This window comes from Eumetopias jubatus, unplaced genomic scaffold, assembly GCF_037043125.1.
Source record: "Eumetopias jubatus isolate StellerSeaLion01/CBP00866 unplaced genomic scaffold, mEumJub1_p1.0 scaffold_3, whole genome shotgun sequence".
Lineage (NCBI taxonomy): Eukaryota > Metazoa > Chordata > Mammalia > Carnivora > Otariidae > Eumetopias > Eumetopias jubatus.
The window spans coordinates 91,012,211-91,032,685 of record NW_028274809.1 but is presented as its reverse complement, the minus strand read 5'-3'; the positions used below and the strand labels follow the sequence as shown (position 1 = coordinate 91,032,685).

General features: G+C 34.5%; 1 protein-coding gene across 2 annotated transcripts in view; it reads left to right on the top strand.

Annotated features, from left to right (window-relative positions):
• HNMT (histamine N-methyltransferase) overlaps positions 1–20,475 on the top strand; it is a 60,378-nt gene that overhangs the window by 20,291 nt on the left and 19,612 nt on the right. For both annotated transcript variants that reach the window (XM_028101321.2, XM_028101320.2), the window contains one exon: positions 8,112–8,164. In XM_028101321.2, the coding sequence (XP_027957122.1) occupies positions 8,112–8,164 (53 nt within the window). The remainder of the gene's footprint in view (positions 1–8,111; positions 8,165–20,475) is intronic.

Genomic DNA, 20,475 nt, shown 5'->3' with positions numbered 1-20,475 from the left:
TTTCTTTTCTTAGTTTTCTATATACCTGTCACTACTTGGACCCCAAGCAGAAGTATTAATCTTCTCTCAATATAGTCCAACAAATCAAGTCATCTGTTAAGTTTTCCTCATGGGAACATCTTTTCTGGAGCTCTCTGTTCATCTTTTCCAGTCTGCAGTGAATTGCTGGTGATCTGCCATACAGTTATTGATAAGAGAATTTATTTCACCTTCTAGAAATTCTCTTGCCCTCTCTGCAGTATTAAATTCCCTGATTCTGGATCTCATGTCATTTAGACTTTTCTTCTTCTTCTCCTTCTCCTTCTCCTTCTCCTTTTGTCCTTTAAGAGCTTCCCAAGAAAGAGTGCATGAAAAGTAAACTTTTGAGATTTTGTATGTTTAAAAGTGCCTTCAATCTGTGGTCATCTTTATTTGATAGTAATTTCTGTCCTGAAATGGTATTATATTAGAAATTTAAAGGTACGTTTCCATTGTCTTTTAGCAACTAGAGTTTCCATTGAGAAATCCAATGTCCTTCAAATTGCTCATGTTTGGCTTGTGACCTTTTTTGTTTTTGTTTTCCCTACTTAGAAGTTTTAAGGATGTTCTATCTAGTATTATGAAATTCTAAGATGAGTTGTGGTGTGGGACTTTTTTACACATTTTTTTTTTTAAGATTTTGTTTATTTGTCAGAGAAAGAAAGAGAACACAAGCAGGGGGAGTGGCAGGCAGAAGGAGAAGCAGGCTCCCCACTGAGCAGGAAGCCCAAGGTGGGATGTGATCCCAGGACCGTGGGATCATGACCTGAGCCAAAGGCAGATGCTTAACCAACTGAGCCACCCAGGCATCCCTTTTTCACACATTTTTGTGGGTAGTCCATGGGCCATTTCAATCAAGATTCAGATCTTTCATTTCAGGGAAATTTTGGTATTACTCTATCATCCCTTCTCTCTGATTTTCTTTCTGGAAGTTCTATTCATCAAACACCAGACCTCCTGAATTAATTCTCTAATTTTCTTATATATCCACTTTTTACAATTTTTATCTTACAGCCCTTCTATTAATTTTTTACTATTACATTTTTAATTTTCAAAAGTGGTCTTTTTTATAGCCTGTTCATGTAAGACCTTTTTTATCTATTATAAAAATTTCCTCTGTTCTCTGCATGTTTCTTCTGAATGCTCTTTTTCTGTTTCTTTTGGTCTCTCTCGTGTTAGGGGAGCTCCCTAGCTACCTGATGTGATTTGATTGTCCATCCAATCAATAGTGAGACACTAAAAAGGTGTTCAGATCCTCTTTATGTATGTAAGTGAAGTTTGTTCACTGAGGGGGTGAGTGGGTGGCTCGCTATAGCAATTGGATGTGGACTCAGTTGTTTGTTGGGAGATTCTCAGATGTCAATATTGTAAGTTTATTCAGCAAGATGGTTTGTTTCCTTGGAGAAACAATCCCCATCTGGAGGTGAGGTGTGAGGTGGGGAGAGTTCCAGTATATCGCTGTAAATAATAAACTTTGTTGTTGATGTTGTTATATGTTATGCATTTAGATCCTTGACTGGAAAATAGTAAGTTTTCAATAATTATTAATCATAATATATGAAGCGAGTTCATAATAGTGTCTAATTCATAGAAAAGTTGTGAATATTCAAAAAGTGAAATCACTTAGCTGTGGCTGGAATAATAACAATTGCTAATATATGTTGAGTGCTTGTCATGTGCAGATACATTTCTAAGAGATTTACATGAATTAAATCATTTAATCCCCACAACTGTTCCTTAAACTAGATACTATTATTACAATTCTATACAGTAGGTGATACTATTATCCTACTTCATAGGTAATAAAGATGCAGAGAAATTAAATAACTTGCTTAAGGATAATGTACGAGTAGGATAGGACTTCAACCTTGATGTTGTGCTCCATAGCTTCACTATGCTATCTACAGATATAAAGCAGTTTTAAGAATTAACCAAGAGCATAGATAGGGATGGTTGTATTAGGACTATGATTATGAGTGGGAAAATAATTAGAACTAAGGAAGGGAATTCATTCATAGGTGTCCTTGAATCTATCCTTTCCAGTTCCTTAAGAACTTGTTTAAATCTGTTTTTGTTCTACTACTCTGTCCAGGCTCTCTCACTTCAGGGGAAAAACAAAAACAAAAACAAAAACACAAAAAAACAAAAGACAAAGCTAGAGTCCAAATAAACAAACACCACTCTTTCAGTTCAGGTTTCCCCTTTCCATTCTCACTCTTTCATTCTATTTCAACAATCTCTAGATCTTCTTTCTCTTTATTCACTTTTAATCTCACTGCCATCTGACTTTTGACCTCAACCTTTTAAAACTATCATCAAAGACACTCATATTGCCAAATCCAATGGAGATGATTCCTCCTTTATGTTTTGGTAGTACACTCTGCTACTGTTAACACTACCAGTGGCTTTCTCTTTCTCTAATTCTATCCTCTCTGAGCTTTACTGTTTTCCTCTTTGTCCCCTTTGTGTGTTCCCCATAGTCCAGTGACTTTTAAAAGTTGGCATTACATCATTATCCCACAGCTTGTCAAATTCTTCGCAATATGCTTGGGTGATAGACTCTAGTCTCCTAGTTTTGACCATAGCTTTATGATGCTAACTCTCCAGAATACATCATTGACCCTGATCTGTCTCCCACTCAACTTAAATCTTGCATATCCAAATGTCTGTAGAATTCAGATTTGTTAAAAAGAAAAAACAAAACAAAATACCCTGACAAAACACAAACTTGCCATCAAACTATATTCTCCAGCTTCCTTTTTCTCACCATATGCAGTCATCCAAGCTGGAAATTAGTCAGTCATAATACCCTTCCCCCTTTTATTAATATCAATCAAAAGCAAGTCCTGCTGTTACCTCTCAGTAAATCAATCCCATTCCATTTTTGTACTAGAACCATAATACTGGGCTCTATTTTTTTCTTTAGTTTTAATCCAAGTATATTTGATGTACCATATTGTTTCAGGTGTATAACATAGTGATTCCACAATCACATACATTATAAAATGCTCACCACAATAAGTATAGTTGCTGTTTGTCACCATACATTATTACAGTATTATTGACTATATTCCTTATCTTGAACATGCATTCTCACAGCTTATTTATTTTATAACTGGACATTTGTACCATTTAAACCCCTATGCCTATTTCACCCATCACCTCACTCCCCTCCCTCTGGCAACCATGTTTGTTTTCTGTATTTATGAGCCTGTTTGGTTTTTTTTGTTGTTGTTGTCAATGTTTATTTGTTAGTTTTGTTTTTTAGATCTGACATATATGTGAAATTATATGGCATTTATCTTACTCTGTCTGACTTATTTCACTTAGAATACCCTCTAAGTCCATCCATGTTGTCACAAATGGCAAGTAATATCCCATTTTGTATATATATATCACAATTTTCTCCATTCATCCATTCACACTTAGGTTGCTTCCATATCTTGGCTATTATGAATAATGGTTCAATAAACATAAATCTTTCACCTCCTTGTTTAAATTTATTCTGAAATATTTTATTCTTTTTAATGCAATTGTAAATGGGATTGCTTTCTTGATTTCTGTTTCTGCTCATTTGTTACTGATGTACAGAAATGGAACAGATTTTTGTATTTCATTTTGGATCTTGCAACTTTACTGAATTTATTTTATACTTCTAATAATTTTTTACTGAATCTTTAGGGTTTTGTACATATGGTATCCTATCTATAAATAGTGACAGTTTAACGTTTTCCTTACCAACTTGGATGCCTTTTATTTCTTTTTCTTGTCTGATTGCTGTGGCTAGGACTTCAGTACTATGTTGAACAAAAGTGGTAAGAGTGGACATCCTTGTCTTGCTCCTGATCTTCGAGGAAAAGCTTTTAGCTTTTCACCAGAGTATGATGCTAGCTGTGGGTTTTTCCTATATGGACTTTGTTATGATAAGCTATGTTCCCTTTAAGCCCACTCTGTTGGGAGTTTTAATCATGAATAGATGTTCAATTTTGTCAAATGCTTTTTTGCATCTAATGAGATGATCATATGATTTTTGTCCTTCATTTTGTTAATTTGATATATCACATTGATTGATTAGCAGATATTGAACCATCCTTGTATTCCAGTATAAACCACACTTGATTGTGGTGAATGATGCTTTTAATGTGTTGTTGAATTTGGTTTCCTAATATTTTGTTGAAAATTTATGCATCTATGTTGGATATTGGCCTGTAATTTTTTTTTAAAATTTTTTAGTATCTTTATCTCATTTTGGTATCAGGGTTATGCTGGCCTCACAAAATGAATTTGAAAGCATTACTTCCTCTTCCATTTTTTGAAATAGTTTGGGAAGAATAGGTATTAACTCTTCTTTAAATGTTTGGTAGAATTCTTCTGTGAATCCCTCTAGTCCTGAACTTTTGTTTGTTGGAAGTTTTTGATTACTGATTCAATTTTGTCAATAGTAATCTGCCTCTTCAGATTTTTCTATTTATTCCTGATTCAGTCTTAGAAGATTGTATTTTTCTAGGAATTTATCCATTTCTTCTATTTCTCAGTGTATACTTTATTGGCATATAATTTTTCATAGTAGTTTCTTATGATCCTTTGTATTTCTGTGGTGTCAGTTGTAACTTCTCTTTCATTTCTGATTTGAGTCCTCTCTCTACTTTTCTTAATGAATCTGGCTAAAGGTTTATGAGTTGTTTAACTTTTCAAAGAACCAGCTCTTGGTTTCACTGATCTTTCCTATTGTTTTTTCAGTCATTATTTCATTTATTTCCTTTTCGATCTTTATTATTTCCTTCCTACTAACTTTGAGCTTCATTTATCCTTTTTCCAGTCTTTTAGGTGTATGATTAGATTGTTTATGTGATATTTTTCTTCTTTCTTAGGTAGACCTGTATCACTATAAACTTCCCTTTTAGAAATGCATTTGCTGCATTTCAGACATTTTGCACTGCTATGTTTCCATTTTTATTTGTCTCCAGGTATTTTTTTTTTTAATTTGCTCTTTGATTTTTTTAGTTGACCCATTGGTTTTTTAGTAGCATGCTATTTAGCCTCCATTTGTTTCTTTTTTTTACCTAGTAATTGATTTCTAGTTTCATATTGTTGTGATCTTTTCTGATGTTTGATACAATTTCAATTCTCTTAAGTTTACTGATACAAGGTTGTGGCCTAACATGTGATCTATCTTAGGGAATGTCCATATGCACTTGAAAAAAATGTGTATTCTGCTGTTTTTGAATAAAATGTTCTGTACGTATCTGTTAAGTTCATCTGTTCTAATGTATTGTTCAAAGCCACTGTTTGCTTATTAATTTTCTGCCAGGATGATCTATCCATTGATGTAAATGGGATGTAAAGTCCCCTACTATTATTGTGTTACTGTTACTTCTTTATGTCTGATATTTGCTTTATATATTTAGGTGCCTCTATGATGGGTGAGTAAATATTTACGATTGTTGCTAATTGTTTTTGTAGTTTTTCTCTCTTTTCTTTTGCTCTTGCTCTATTGCCATGTGATTTGATGACTTTCTTTAGTGTAATGCTTGGATTCCTTTCTCTTTATTTTTTGTGTATCTATTAATAGGTTTTTGTTTTGTGGTTACTATGAGGTTCACATATAACATCCTATGTATATAGCAGTCTATATTAAGTTTGTGGTTGCTTAAATTCAAACACATTTTAAAATAAAAACATTTTTACTCCCTCTCCATGTTTTATATATATGTCATATTTTACATCTTTTTATTCTGTGTAATCCATAACTAATTTTTGTAGCTAGAATTTATTTCACTACTTTTGTGTTTTATCCTTCATCCTAGCTTTATTTGATTTTTACCAGTGAATTTTTTTTCCTTTCATAATTTTCTTATTTCTAGTTATGGCTTTTTCTTTTCCACATAAAAAAAATCCCTTTAACATTTCTTGTGAATCTGGTTTAGTGGTGATGAACTCCTTTAATTTCTGTTTGTCTGGGAAACTCTTTATCTCTCCTCTGATTCTGAATGTTTATCTTGCAGGTAAATTACTCTTGGTTGTAGGCTTTTTTTTTTTTTTTCCTTTCAGCTTTGAATATGTCATGCCGCTGTCTTCTGGCCTGGAAAATTTCTGGTGAAAAATCAGGTTATAGCCTTATGGGATTTCCCCTGTACATAACTGCTTTCTTTTCTCTTGCTGCTTTTAAGATTTTCATGTTATCTTTAATTTTTGGCATTTTAATTATTATGTATCTTGGTGTAGACCTCCTCTGGTTCATCTTGTTTGGGGCTCTCTGTGACTCCTGGAACTGCTTCCTCTCACAGGTTGGTGAAGTTTTCAGCAATTATTTCGTGAAGTAAATTTTCTGCCCCTTCTTTTCCTTCTGGCGCCCCTGTAATACAAATGTTAGTACACTTGATGTACAGATGTCCCTTAACCTATTCTCATTTTTTTGAAAATTTCTTTTTCTTTTTGCTGTTCAACTTGGGTGCTTTCCACTATCCTGAACTCCAGATTGCTGATCTCTTCTTCTGCATCCTCTAATGTGCTGTTGATTCCCTCTAGTATGTTTTTCAGTTCAGTTACTGTATTCTTTAGCTTTGATTAGTTCTTTTTTACATTTACTGTCTCTTCACTGAAGTTCTCATGAAGTTCATCCACTCTTCTTCCAAATCTGGTGAGCATCTTTATAAACATTACTCTTGTTTCTTCATCAGGTACCTTGCTTATCTGTTTTGTTTAGTTCTTTTTCTGATTTTTGTCTTGTTCTTTTGTTTGGAACATATTCCTGTGTCTTCTAATTTTATATGACTCTCTGTTTATTTCTATGCATTAGTTGGTCTGCTATATCTCATGGTCTTGAAAGTCATCGTCTTATGTAGAAGGCATCTTGTGAGGCTCAGTAGAGCAATGCCCCCATTCCCAGAACCAGGTGCTCCAGGGGTGTCCCTTGTGTGAGCAAGCAGTAGACAGAGAGTGTCAACATTGTCTCCTACCAGCATCCAACTAGCCAGACTGAAAAAGGGCAAGAAAAATGATGCCTGCCAGCACTTTCATTCCTGGAGAAAGCTTCTATAGATCCCTGCCCCTCCAGCACAAATCCCAAGATTAGTCAATCAATTTCCTTCCTACATGTCCAGGTACTTTTCAAACTTCTGTTTCTGTACTGGGTTCTGATTGAGTGATATTGTATGCTGGCATTTTAAGAACAGAGTCTCTGTTTCCTAGAGCCTGGCTCTGCTGGAGTTAATTCCTGCTGATTTTCAAAGCCAGATGTTATGAAGGCTTGTCTTCCTGGTACAGGTTTCTATAACAGGGGGTGCCTCAGATGGGGCTTCACCCCCTCACTCCTTAGGAAGTCTCTCCATGCTTTTGAGATCCCTCCAGCCTGTAGTTGCCATGCTGGGGGTTTGCTTCCTACCACATCTCTACATCTCTACCCCTCCTACTTTTCTTGATATGGCTTCTTTATGTCTTTAGCTGTGGAATAACTGTTCTGCTAGTCTTCAGGTTGTTTTCAGGGTGAGTTGCATTATATGTCACTGTGGCCTCAGTATGTCTGTGGGAGGAGATGAGTTCAGGGTCCTCCTACTCTGCCATCTTTCCCTGCTCTTAATACTGAGCTTTATTATCTCACATTTTAACTTGAGAGCAAAGTAGTGTTTTATTCATTTTTATACCCCCAATGCTAAATATAGACACATAATAAATGTTTAATAAACATTTGTTCATTGAAAGGAAGTTAGCAAGAAAGAAGGCAGATATACAGTGTGAATCACCTTAACCTCCTCCCATCTATAACGGATGGCTTATTAGATCACTAGACTCAAAGGCTCACTTTATCTGTTCTTGTTCTCCAAACAATCTCTAAACAAATGGCATTTCCTATCTCTGAAATGTTTATAGTGCTGTTTCTAAAAGTCTCCCAGTTGAAAATCATTAATGAGTGGAACCTATTTTCTAAAGATTTCTAAACACAGCAGTGTAACTACTGACATGAGTGTGACCTTTCATGTTGGCCTAGTTTTTATTCATTATAATTTTAGTTTGTTCTCTTCAACTAGACTTTATAATCAGATTTTACAAAGCACATAGCATATTTTTCTTAAACGACATAATTTTTTTTTCAGGATTGGTGATAGAAAATCAGAAATTAAGATTCTAAGCATTGGCGGAGGTGCAGGTATGAATAACACATTTTTAAAATTTGTATTTCACTCCAAACATCATGCTGTTTGATGGCAATATTGTTCATTCTCTAAGATAACTATTTTTTTTTGTTCTTGGAAGAGATTGGCTTATTAAAACTGGTAAGAGTAGTATCAATTCAACTAAGATTAAGGGCCCCCATAGTTTTATAACACTTAAGACTTAAGCCTTCATTAGTATCTGAAATATGGATAAGATGTGGCTTTTTATTTATTTTTTTAAAGATTTTATTTATTTGACAGGGAGAGAGAGTGAGAGAGAGAGAGAGCACAAGCACGAGCAGGGGGAGCTGGAGAGGAAGAAGCAGGTTCCCCACTGAGCAGGGAGCCCAATGCAGAGCTCAGCCCCAGAACCCTGGAATAATGACCTTAGCTGAAGGCAGATGCTTAACTGACTGAGCCACCCAGGTGCCCCGATGTGGCTTTTTAATACTTTTTTATAAATGGAAAAACACATAGAGTAACTTTAAGGATAACTTTTATCCAAAATCATTTAATTGTTCACAGTAAAGGAAAATTTCCTAAGATATCCCTTAAGCTTGTGCCACCCAAGTGTGGTCCATGGACTGCTTGCTGGTTTGCAAACTGTTAATGGTTGGAGGAGATAAGAAGCATCCACTGGCATGGAAATCAGTGCACAGTTCCCTTCATTGAGAAACTATAAATATGGTGGAAAATATGTTTAATGAAATAGTTAATTTATACTCTTGTGGCCCCACTCTTTGAGTTGCACTGGCCAAAACTGTTCCCTTCCTCTGATTCAGTTCCCAAACTGCCCTCCAACACACTCCCAAATCCACTTTTATAAGCACTTCATGGTCTTACTACTCTTAGAGCTGTGCTTGTATCCTAGGAGAAAATGGGAAATCTGAAAAGGCAGACTGATGTGGGTGTAGTTTCTGACTCTGCCATTAGAGTGTGAAAATGTGTGACCTTGGCTGGAATATAAGCTTCTGTTTGCTCATCAGTAAAATGGAAACAATGAATTATATATCATATTGTTGTAGTGAGAACTATATAGATAACATTTATGTCATACTTAGCATATTGTTACTGCTCCTGTAAGGTACAGGCTGGTCCCTTCTTCAAAAATAAACAAAAAATTTCATCTGCAGACTTTACGTTATATCAAACTCCTGAGTAGTGTTTGGTTTCTTTTTAAGTTGCTAATCACCTGGAGATCTGAGTTAGTATATTAATATGTAAAATATAATCATATATATTATTTATATATTCATACCTTTCTTTCTTTCATTATTTTCTTTTGATTAAGTGATAGCTTAGTATTGGTTACCTCCTGGTAACAAGTAGACACTACACTACAACTTGTTATATAGTGTCAAGTGGTAATCCCCTGGGTTTTTCAAGTATAAGTGCTCTAGTGACACATGAGTGAGTTAAATTGTGACCCATGTGAACACAAAGATAACTAAGAGCCCTCTAATGGAATAGAATCACTTGTTTTTAATGTAATCATTTGTTCATTTTTCATATAATATACTGTGATATGTAATAAGGGCTAACTATTTAAAATAATTTTTATTTATTATCATCTTCCACCAAAAAAAGAGAAACCAGCAAGGACAAATAATGACAGATATTGTCATGAACAATATTATAGAGATTGTTTAAGCAAAAATACCCTGTCATTGCTTACCGATATTCTAAGTCCTAAGGATTATAAAAGTAAATTCATTTAACCAAGACAGTCCTTACCAGTGAGTTTTGCATATGAGTTTCAGACACCCAACAGGTAATGAGACTATCATTTGATAGTGTCACTTGTGCTTGGACAAGAAGAGAAGCCCAGCAAGGAAAAGTAATTAAAACCAATCTCTATCATGGCCAAGTTAATTGACCTTTCAATATAAAGTTAATTGAATTTCTAATGTAAATTTATCCAGATGCTTATAAGCTATCTAGAGAAAGGAACATTTGGCCTGCACAGTGATTCCTTACATAAAGGTGCACATAGGAGCTAATATAGAGAACTTATCAAAACAAAGGAAGCAACACTTGGAATTTTTCTGACTGAGCTCTAACACTGTATTAATAACAGGCTTTGCCTTGGGTAGAATATGGGTGCCCTTTAAGGTTACTATAAGAAGAACTCCAAGGGAAATTCAAGCTATAGATATTTAGCATTCTCTGCTCAAGTAAATAAGCTATATGAAATAAAAATTGATTTATTTAAAATTCCTAGGTCCACATGTTTCTGGCATGAAAAAGCAGTGCTTTATAGCACTTAGTTAAAGTGCTCACATACCGACTGGGACATGTTTATCTGATAACATGTCATTGCCTAATTGCAAGCACTGGGTAGAAGAACAATATATTACTATACAATGAGGAACTTCCTATCTTTTAGAGAAATGGTCTCCCCACATGTTCTACAATCTATAGCATACCTGAGAGTTTTGCATTATCCTGTGACTTCAGTATCCTTTCAAGTCAGTCACTGAACTCCAATCCATGGCAAACAAGGCCATTGGCCCTGTCTAGTACTTGTGCTCAACTCCTATAATGTATCTTACAAGGTTCTACTTCCTTCTTAGCTTATAGACCTCTCTGGTTTCACTGTGTACATGTTCTCTTCCTGGTTGCCCAGATACCTGCAGATCATTTTCTGCATATCTTTAGTGCAAATATTTTCTTGGCATTCATATTGGTGCTACCACTTCTCCCCACTACAATGAAAAAACAAATAAAAGCAAAGAAACTAAAAACCTCTCTAAGTGAAATTGCTGCTTTTATCACTTAATGCTCATATTCTTTGTCAGCCTACTTTTTTTTCTTTTCAGAAACATGAGCAGGGGGTTACCTATACACACTTTCTGTCTTCTGCTTCTCTTCTGTAGAGGTTGGTGATTGTGTGGAGAGATTCCACTATTTAAGAGAGAATGTAAAGTTTTTGAAAAGGATGTTTGGAAATTCAGTTCAGAAGCTGAGCAATTATTAGGGCTCTGAGCAGTTCAAAAGAGAGGAAACTCATAGCAAACTTTTTAATGTCATCTTTAATCTACCACATCAATAAAATACAATTGATAAATAGCACTGCTTTCCATAGATTATATGTTTAATGTTAGGAAAATGTATGAAATAAATATATGAACCCAAAAATTAAGGAGAGGAAATCAAGAGAAAAATATCATGTAGCTTTTATAGAGCCCAAATTGGGAAGTGTAAAGTTGTGTTGTGTACATTGCATGTGTTTGTGCTTTAATGAAACACAAAGCAACTGGAATTGCTTTTATTCAAGGTCTTGAAGTACCCATACCATGTTCATTTCAGCAGTTGTTCTTAGATATTGAGAACAATTGCATTGTATTCTAAGTGTCATAGAATATGCTTCTTGGTTCATCCTCAATACTGATGCTTGAGCCACCCAATGAGGTGTCATTATTATTTGATTTTTAATGAATATCGTCTTTATGCTAGAAAGTACATAAAGAAAAAAACCATATTCTTTTTGGTAAAGGAGAATGCTAGTAATTTACACTGCATGCATTTATGCCTGGAAAAATATTCCAGAAGGCAGTAATGAGCAATGTGTTCTCCTTGCTGTGGGCTCTGTTTAAAGGGGAACCTGCTGTACTGTTCAGTTCTTATGTTCAAATTCCAGAGAGTTTTATAAGGATTAGACAAGATGACAACTCAAATAATCTCATTTTATCCAGCTTTCTACTTCTATTTTTATTAACCTTTTGTGTACTGACTCAATTGCCATAACATATATAATGGTATATATGTTTACTGAAAATTTTTTAAGATTTATTTATTTTAGAGAGAGAGAGAGTGGGGGGAAGTGTAGAGGGAGAGAGAAAAATCCTCAAGCAGACTCCTTGCTAAGCACAGAGCCCCACACAAAGCTCGATCCCAGGACCCTGAGATCATGAACTGAGCCAAAATCGAGTCAGATGCTTAACCAACTGAGCCACCCAGATGCCCCTATAGATGATATTTAGTCAACTGAAGCAACTCACATATGAAATACAGGTAGTATGAATCCTCTCATGACATCTTTTTGGTAATAATTTTGCTGACATATGTTAAGAGCAATTAGGTGGTTTTCTTGTTCTGCAACACATAGACATCGGCATTCCTGTTGAGATTAAAAAATAGAAAAGCATTTAGAAACCATCTCATTTTACAGATAAGAAGCCTGAGAACCACCAAGGCAGAACAAAAGCCAGGTCTCTTGACTTCAGTCCAGTTCAACAGACTGTATGAAACAAATATAAAAGTTAATTATTGACTTGGAAAAGGAGATATTAGGTACTTAGTAGTAACCAGCTATTTGAAAATCTAATCTTTTAGATTATTAATTCTGTCTCTGTTCATAACAACATGTTAAGGTAACACAGAAGTTTTATTTTCTAAGCTAGTTGGATAGAAGTGAAGCAAGTGTAATTAGGGCAGTAACAGAAAGAGCCAGTGTGTCAATTTTAGAAGCCAGGAGGTGGTGGTAGGAAGCAAAGGTTAATGTTTTTCAGTAGTCTAGAGTAAGCCAACAGTTTATATCAGCAAATTGGGAATGACTGGGGAAATACAGAGAATTAGGGGATTTGGGGGGGGGAGCAGAAAAAAATAAAAATTGAATGTGCTTATTCCCATCTTCAGATATTTCCTATTGATCAAACTACAGAATATTTACCCCTAAAGAACCAATGGTTGTAAGAGAGAAAGATTTCTTGAGTCAGTATTACAATTTACTGATCAAACTTGTCCAGAAATGAAAGCGCACATCTTGAGAGATAAGGTGTTATCTGTGACTCTAGGAGTAAGCATAGGCTTGAAAAGTACTTTTCAGCCATGCTGTGGAAAGGACTTAGGCCCTAATTTCTTGGCTGTTGGGGCCATTAAAGGTGCTTTTGGTCCAGAAAATCTACGGTTTCATGAGTAACCTTCTAGAAAGAGGTAGGCATTTCTTCAGAGTGGTATGGCTAACACAATGTTTGGCTATATTGAGGAAGTGGAATTTAAATGGGACTTCTAGACATGCAGATAATTTTTAATCTGTATTCTAGTTGCTTGTAACTTGAAATGAGTAAGTACTATTTTACTCATGTGCAGCATGCTAGCAGTTACTCCATGATATGGACTCTACTGAATCACTAATTATTAGAATTTAGGACTGTCTGCTTTGGGTAATCATAGTTTGGAGACTCAGATAAAAAGTTTTGTTAAAGACATTCATACCCTATTATTAAAAATACATATAATTTTAACAAAATAGTTTACCCCTTTGTATTGTATTTAAAACTTTCAAGTGAAATGGAAGTAGTATTAACAAAAAATACATTACCAGTTTGAAGCAAGCGTAATGCTACAACACTGGAACCATTGTCATTAAAACTAGAGTAAACAAGCTAGTTTTGGGTAATTCAATAAGGCTTGAAACAGGAAAACAGAATAATGAGCAGAGTGAAGACAAAAGTACCATTATTTGCAGATTAATGACTATATACTTAGAAAAGCAAATAAGCTCAGTTGTGCAGCCTTAGACTTCATAAGAATGCAGTAATGGCCTGATATAGGTAAAACAGATAAAAAGCAATGTGATAGATCCATGTTCTTTTTTTTGTTAACATATGAGTTTTTTATTCAGTTTTGAATATCTACAATGTGCTTGGAAGTCCTTAACATGTGGTTATCTTCAATTTTGCTGAAGGAAAAATTTGTATCTTGTCAGTTCCTATGACAGTTTGGGACAATCTCTTAATTAGTGAATAGGCTTCCACTTGACGTTTACTACTGAATAAAACTTTGTGATTTAATATAGACACTCATGCAACCCTGGTATAGAGGGTCTGTTCTCATTTTCATTTTGCAGATGGTGAACCTAATAAAGGAGCTTGGGGATTATAGAGATTGGGGTCAATGCCCAGGGTCTTCTGTAGCTTTGTCTCTATTAACAATAACTGATAGAAATGATGAAAAAATATTTGATTAGCTAATAATTATATTTAATATGAAAATAAGCAACCTATTGGAAGAAAAGTTCAAATTTTCACTGAGAACAATTTGAGAAGATATAAAAGGCCAATGTGTAATACTAATGAGATTACAGTAATATGGAAGCCTTCATGTACAAAAGGTAAAGGCATGAAATGAAATGAAATTTTCCTGAAAGTAATGTATCAAAAACAGTTCTGATATTCATCAAATACACAAAGACCTGTTCATGCTGGCCATAAAAATACTGACATACTTAATACATAGCCACTCCCCTGCTGTCCCACCGCAGTCCCAGCTGCTGCTTCAGCCCCTCTTCATGGACTCCTGGACATGCCTGCTCCCACCCCATACCCTTGGCTTCCTGCCCCCCCATCTCCAATTGCTCCAGCAATTAGACTGATCTTGCCCAATGAGGAGGCCTCTAAAAATGTGCTACAATTCTTCAGCCTGCGTCCTTTCTCAGCAGCTGGCACCCTTGTCCTTAGGCCTTGTCTTTTGTTTTGTTTTGTTTTATTTTTAAAACAACCAAAGACCAAGGGGCTTATTCTAACCATTAATTCTGGTTCTTGGAATTAATCTGAAAAAAATCAAGATTTTTGCACAAAAAGTCATGGTTTGTTGTCAGGTTCTTCATAATAGAAAAAAATTAACTATATATCAACTAACTATATATAAAAATATATTTACATATAAATACACATTCATATATATTTCCACATATAAATGTATAAATTTATATACACTTATATTACATTTATATTATAGTATCAAAGATTATAATTAAAACAATTATTCTATTTCAGAGAATATAGTGTTGTTGCCATAAATAAGACATTTAAGTACATTTTGATATATTCATGGTTTAACTCTCAAGTAAGAAAATCAAAATAGTTCATATGCATAATGATCTCTCCTGGGTAGACTAAAGGAAATTATTTGTTTGAAAGTAAAAAAAGAAGAGCTTAGAAGGAAATAAGCCAAAATGTTAACTTTTGTTTTCTCTGGTAGTAGGCTATTTATTTGATTTTCTACTTCATATCTTTATCTATTTCTCAAGTTTTATACAGTATTTATTTTATAACCAGGGACAGGAAGAATAAACCCAGTTAAAACTATAATCTTATGGTAGATGAGAGATGATGGTAAAGAGTAGACTCACTGACTTCTGACAGCAACTTTAGCTATGTGGCCGATGCCCATAGCACTGCTCCCACATATATGTTTTTTGGGACACTCCTTTGGCCATTTTTGACTCTCTGGTAATGGCATTATACCTGTACAAATATTTTAAGAACCATGTATTCTGTGTTAAGGCTTAGCAGAGTTTTTTTTTCAGAGCACACAGATTCTCCCATGCCTGATCCAAGTACATGTTAGCCATTATGATGAGGGTGATGGTGGTCAAAAGGATGGTGGCTATCCACTGTCTCTTCCTTGAGACATTTGGAAATATTTTTCTTTCCTTTTATTCCATGAGGATAGCAGGTCCTCAGACTCTATTCATACAAGGGTATAAATGACTGATAATTTTCCTCAACAAGGAAAATTTGTGTTTTAATGATTATTAATGTTGCAGGCTCATATAAGAGCCTGTGAAGGTTATTTGAGAGACAGAGAGGCATGAGAGAGCATGTATGCATGCCAATGTTGATGAAATCACACCATCTACATGATTATCTTGGACTACCTTCACCAGTTCAAGTAGTTTCCTCTTATAAGTCCTGTCTTTGGGCATGAGGAAGAAAAGTTAAGAGAAAGTTAGCACTTCATTAAGGGTAAATCAATATAACTTTTGAATATTACAATATTGTATTGATAGAATTTCTTTCTTTCTATGTATGTGTTGAAGTAGCAGTCAAGTATCTATATGTTTGAAATGTCTAAATTAAAAGTTAAGGCAAAATTCAGTCCTTTATGAGAATTGTCTATCAAATATCTCTACATTTCAGTGTTCAGCACCTTTTGGGACATTTTCTCTAAGTTGCACTTCACACAACATTTTGGTAGCGTGGCTTTTCTTAGGCCTCCTGCAGTTGTATTAGGCAGTTTTGTTCCTGGGCTAACAGCCAGAAGACACATGAAAGCAAATGGCAATGCCCTTTTGACTCAGAATTTATATTTATAATTCCCTTCCTGAGACCCTACAGCTATTTTAATATTCTATCTCATATTTCTATACTGACAGAATTGCCTGAATACTGAGGCATGCAGGGAAAGAGAGAGAGAGATGGGGGGAGAGAGAGAGAGAGAGAGAGATATGAGGTAATCTTGTCAAGAACCTTCTATCTTTCCCACTGCAGCTCAACATCAGATTGCTTTTGCTTTGGTTGCAAACCCATAGATGAAATTATTTTTCATCACTAAGTACAGAGTTATCTGGGTAATTTTTCTCCCTACAATTTTTTTTGTGCCTGATATTCTAGTAGAGAGAACAAGGAAGATAATAATCTTAATGCAACACGTAATAGAATAAAATTTTTCCTGCTGATAATCTAAAGAATTCACATACATTTCAATATGAGAAATGAAGCAAGAATAGAAGGAAATCAAATGGCAAGCGATATCTCCAGTCTTTAATCCTCCATTTTCTTGACCTGCAGATTTTCTCATTTTGAGAAACCCCAGGGTTCTCAAGCTGGGATTTGTGTTTCATTTGATGGAGGATAAGTCAGAAGAACAAGCCAGACAATACAAACACATGATGAGTGCTCTTACAAGTTATCATTTTATTATGGAGCTGTTCATTTAGAAGGGCAAAACTTCATTCCCTCATTCCCGGTCTCCTTAAACTTTCTCTTAAATGTCACTTTTTACATGAAGCCTACTTGACCATCCAATTGAAAATCACAAACTCCCCTCCATGGCTTCCCCTTGCTCCTTTTGCCTTGATTTTCTCCATGAGACTTATCACCATCCATAACAGTTGAATATTTTTGTCTGTATTATTCATTGCTTTATCTCCAGTGATTAGGACATGGCATTTAGTAGGTACTCAAAAATATTCATTGAGTTAATGTAGAATAGCTTCAATTTATTGAGCAATTACTATATAATCATGAACTGAAGTACAAGATCTCCATATAGTGCCTCTGACCTTTACAATAGCATAGACCACATTATCCCTAATTTACAGATATGTACTTTAAAGGGCAAAGATATTAATACGTTTGTATAAGATAATTCTGGCAGATACTAAATTTGAGCTCAGTTTTGTCTATCCATAACCTCTAAGTTTTCCTTTTCGTATTTTTTTTCTATTTTTTATCAGCTGACCTTGGATTTCAAGCAAATGCAACATTCCTCTGCTATCTCATTAGATATATCATTGAAGTTCAGGGAGTGGAGAAAGGGTGTCTAGAAGATGAGATCCCCCCTTTCCTTGTTTTTGAACTTTTCATAAGTTCCACTGTCAGGGATCTCAAATATATATATATCCCTCTAAATATAGGCGTGATGCATTTAAAATATGGCTCATATGAAATTAAGATATTACAGTCACAAAAATATCTGACTGTAAAATTAAATAAAGATTCAACATAGCCCCAAAAGAGACATGAAAAGTCATTTTATAGTTGTGGCTGATTTGAGGAATGGGATGGTACAAAGGAAGGAGATTTGCAAGAAGGGGGATTTTAAGAATTTAGTTTTCATTTAACTTTGTAAATCAAGATCAGCATATTTTGTTTGACAGAAAATAACACCGGAAGAAGGAGAGAGGGGGCAGAAAATTTATGCAAAGAAATAATAACTGAAAACATCCCTAATTTGGGAAAGGAAACATATTCAGATCCAAGAGCATAGAGAAATCCCATCAAAATCAACAAAGGCAGATCCATACCAAGATATTATTGTAATTAAATTGGCAAAATATAATGATAAGGAAAAAAAATTAAAAGCAACAAGACCAAAGAAGACGATAACATGCAAAGGAAAACCCATAAGGCTAGCAGGAAATTTTTCAATAGAAACTCAACAAGCCAGAAGGAAGTGACATGATATAGTCACAGGGCTGAATGGGAAAAATCTGTAGCCAAAAATATTCTATCAAGCAAGGGTATTATTCAGAATACAAAGAGAGATAAAGAGTTTCCTAGACAAACAAAAACTAAAGGAGTTTATGACCACTAAACCAGCCTGCAAGAAATATTAAAAGGGACTTTGAGTAGAAAGAGGAGACCAAAAGTGACAGTATAAAGGTAGAAAACACAAAAGTAATGAAAATGGATATTTTTGTAAAAAATCTGTCAAGTAGCTCACAAAGTAAAGGATGCAAAATAAGGCAACATATACTTACAACATGGAGAGTAAAAGGGTAAAGAATGGGTTCAAACTTAAATGCCATCAACTTAATGTAGATTGCTATATGCAGAAGAGGCTATATGCAAACCTAATGGTAACCATATATTAAAAACCGCTAATAAATATGTAAGGAATAAAGAGAAAGAAATCCAAATATATCACTAAAGAAAACCAGCACACCATGAAAGAGAGAAAGACAAGAAAGGATCAGAGGAAATATTCAGAAACAACCACAAAACAAGTAAAATTACAATAAATACATACCTATCAATAATTATTTTGAATGTAAATTGAATAAATGCTCTAATCAAAAGATGTAGGGTGACAAAATGGACAAAAAAATAAGACCCATCTATATGCTGCCTATAAGAGACTCATTTTAGACCTAAAGACACGTGCAGATTGAAAATGAGGGATTTATCATGCAAATGGATGTCAAAAAAAGCCAGAGTAGCCATACTTATATCAGACAAATTAGACTTGGAAACAAAGACTCTAACAAGAGACAAAGACACTATATAATAATAAAGGGGACAATCCAACAAAAAGATATAACAATTGTAAATATTTATGCACCCAATATAGGAGCACCATATACATAAAACAGTTAATGACAAATACAAAGAAACAATCAATAATACAATAATAGTAGGGGACTTTAATACCCCACTTAGATCAATGGACACATCATCTAAACAGAAGATCAACAAGGAAACAATGGTTTTGAGTGACACACTGGAACGGATGGATTTAACAGATATATTCAGGACATTCCATTCTAAAACAGCAGAATACACATTCTTTCCAATGCACATGGAATATTCTCCAGAATAGATCACATATTAGGCTACAAAACAAGTCTCAAAAAATTCAAGAAGATCAGTCATTCTATGCATTTTTATTTTCTGACCACAACACTATGAAACTAGAAGTCAACCTCAAGAAAAAGTTTGGAAAGACCACAAATACATGGAGGCTAAATAACATGCTACTAAACAATGAATGGGTCAACCAGGAAATCAAAGAAGAAATAAAAAAGTACATGGAAACAAATGAAAATGAAAACATAACAGTCCAAAACCTTTCGGATTCAGCAAAAGCATTTCTTAGAGGGAAGTTTATGGCAATACAGGCTGATCTCAAGAAGAAAGAAAAATTTCAAACAACCTAACCTTATGAAAAGGTGCAAGAAAAAGAACAACAAACAAAACCTAAAACCAGCAGAAGGAAGGGAACAACAGAGCAGAAATAAATGATAGAGAAACTAAAAACACAATAGGACAGATCAAGGAAACCAAGAGCTGGTTCTTTGAAAAAACTCAATAAAATTGATCAACTCCTCACCAACTTAATGAAGAAAAAAAAGAGAAATGACTCAAATAAATAAAATCACAAATGAGAGAGGTGAAATAACAACCAATACCCAGAAATACAAACAATTATAAGAGAATAATATCAAAAACTATATGCCAACATATTGGACAACCTACAAGGAATGGATAAATTCCTAGAAACATATAAACTACCAAAACCAAAAAAAAAAAAGAATAGAAAATTTGAACAAACCAATAACCAGCAACAGAATGGAATCAGTAATCAAAAAACTGCCAACAAACAAAAGTCCAGGACCAGATGGCCTCATGGGTGAACTCTACCAAACATTTAAAGAAGAGTTAATACCTATTCTTCTCAAACAATTAAAAAAAAATAGAAAAAGAAGGAAAACTTCCAAATTCATTCAGTGAGGCCAGCGTTACCCTGATACCAAAACCAGATAAAGACACCACTAAAAGGGAGAACTACAGGCCAAGATCCCTGATGAACATAAATGCAAAAATCCTCAACAAAATACTAGCAAACAGAATCCAACAATACATTAAAAAAAAAAAATCCTTCACCACTATCAAGTGTGATTTATTCCTGGGAAGCAAGGGTGGTTCGGTATTGCAAATCAATCAATGTGATACATCACATAAATAAGAGAAAAGATAAAAACCATATGATTATTTCAATAGATACAGAAAAAGCA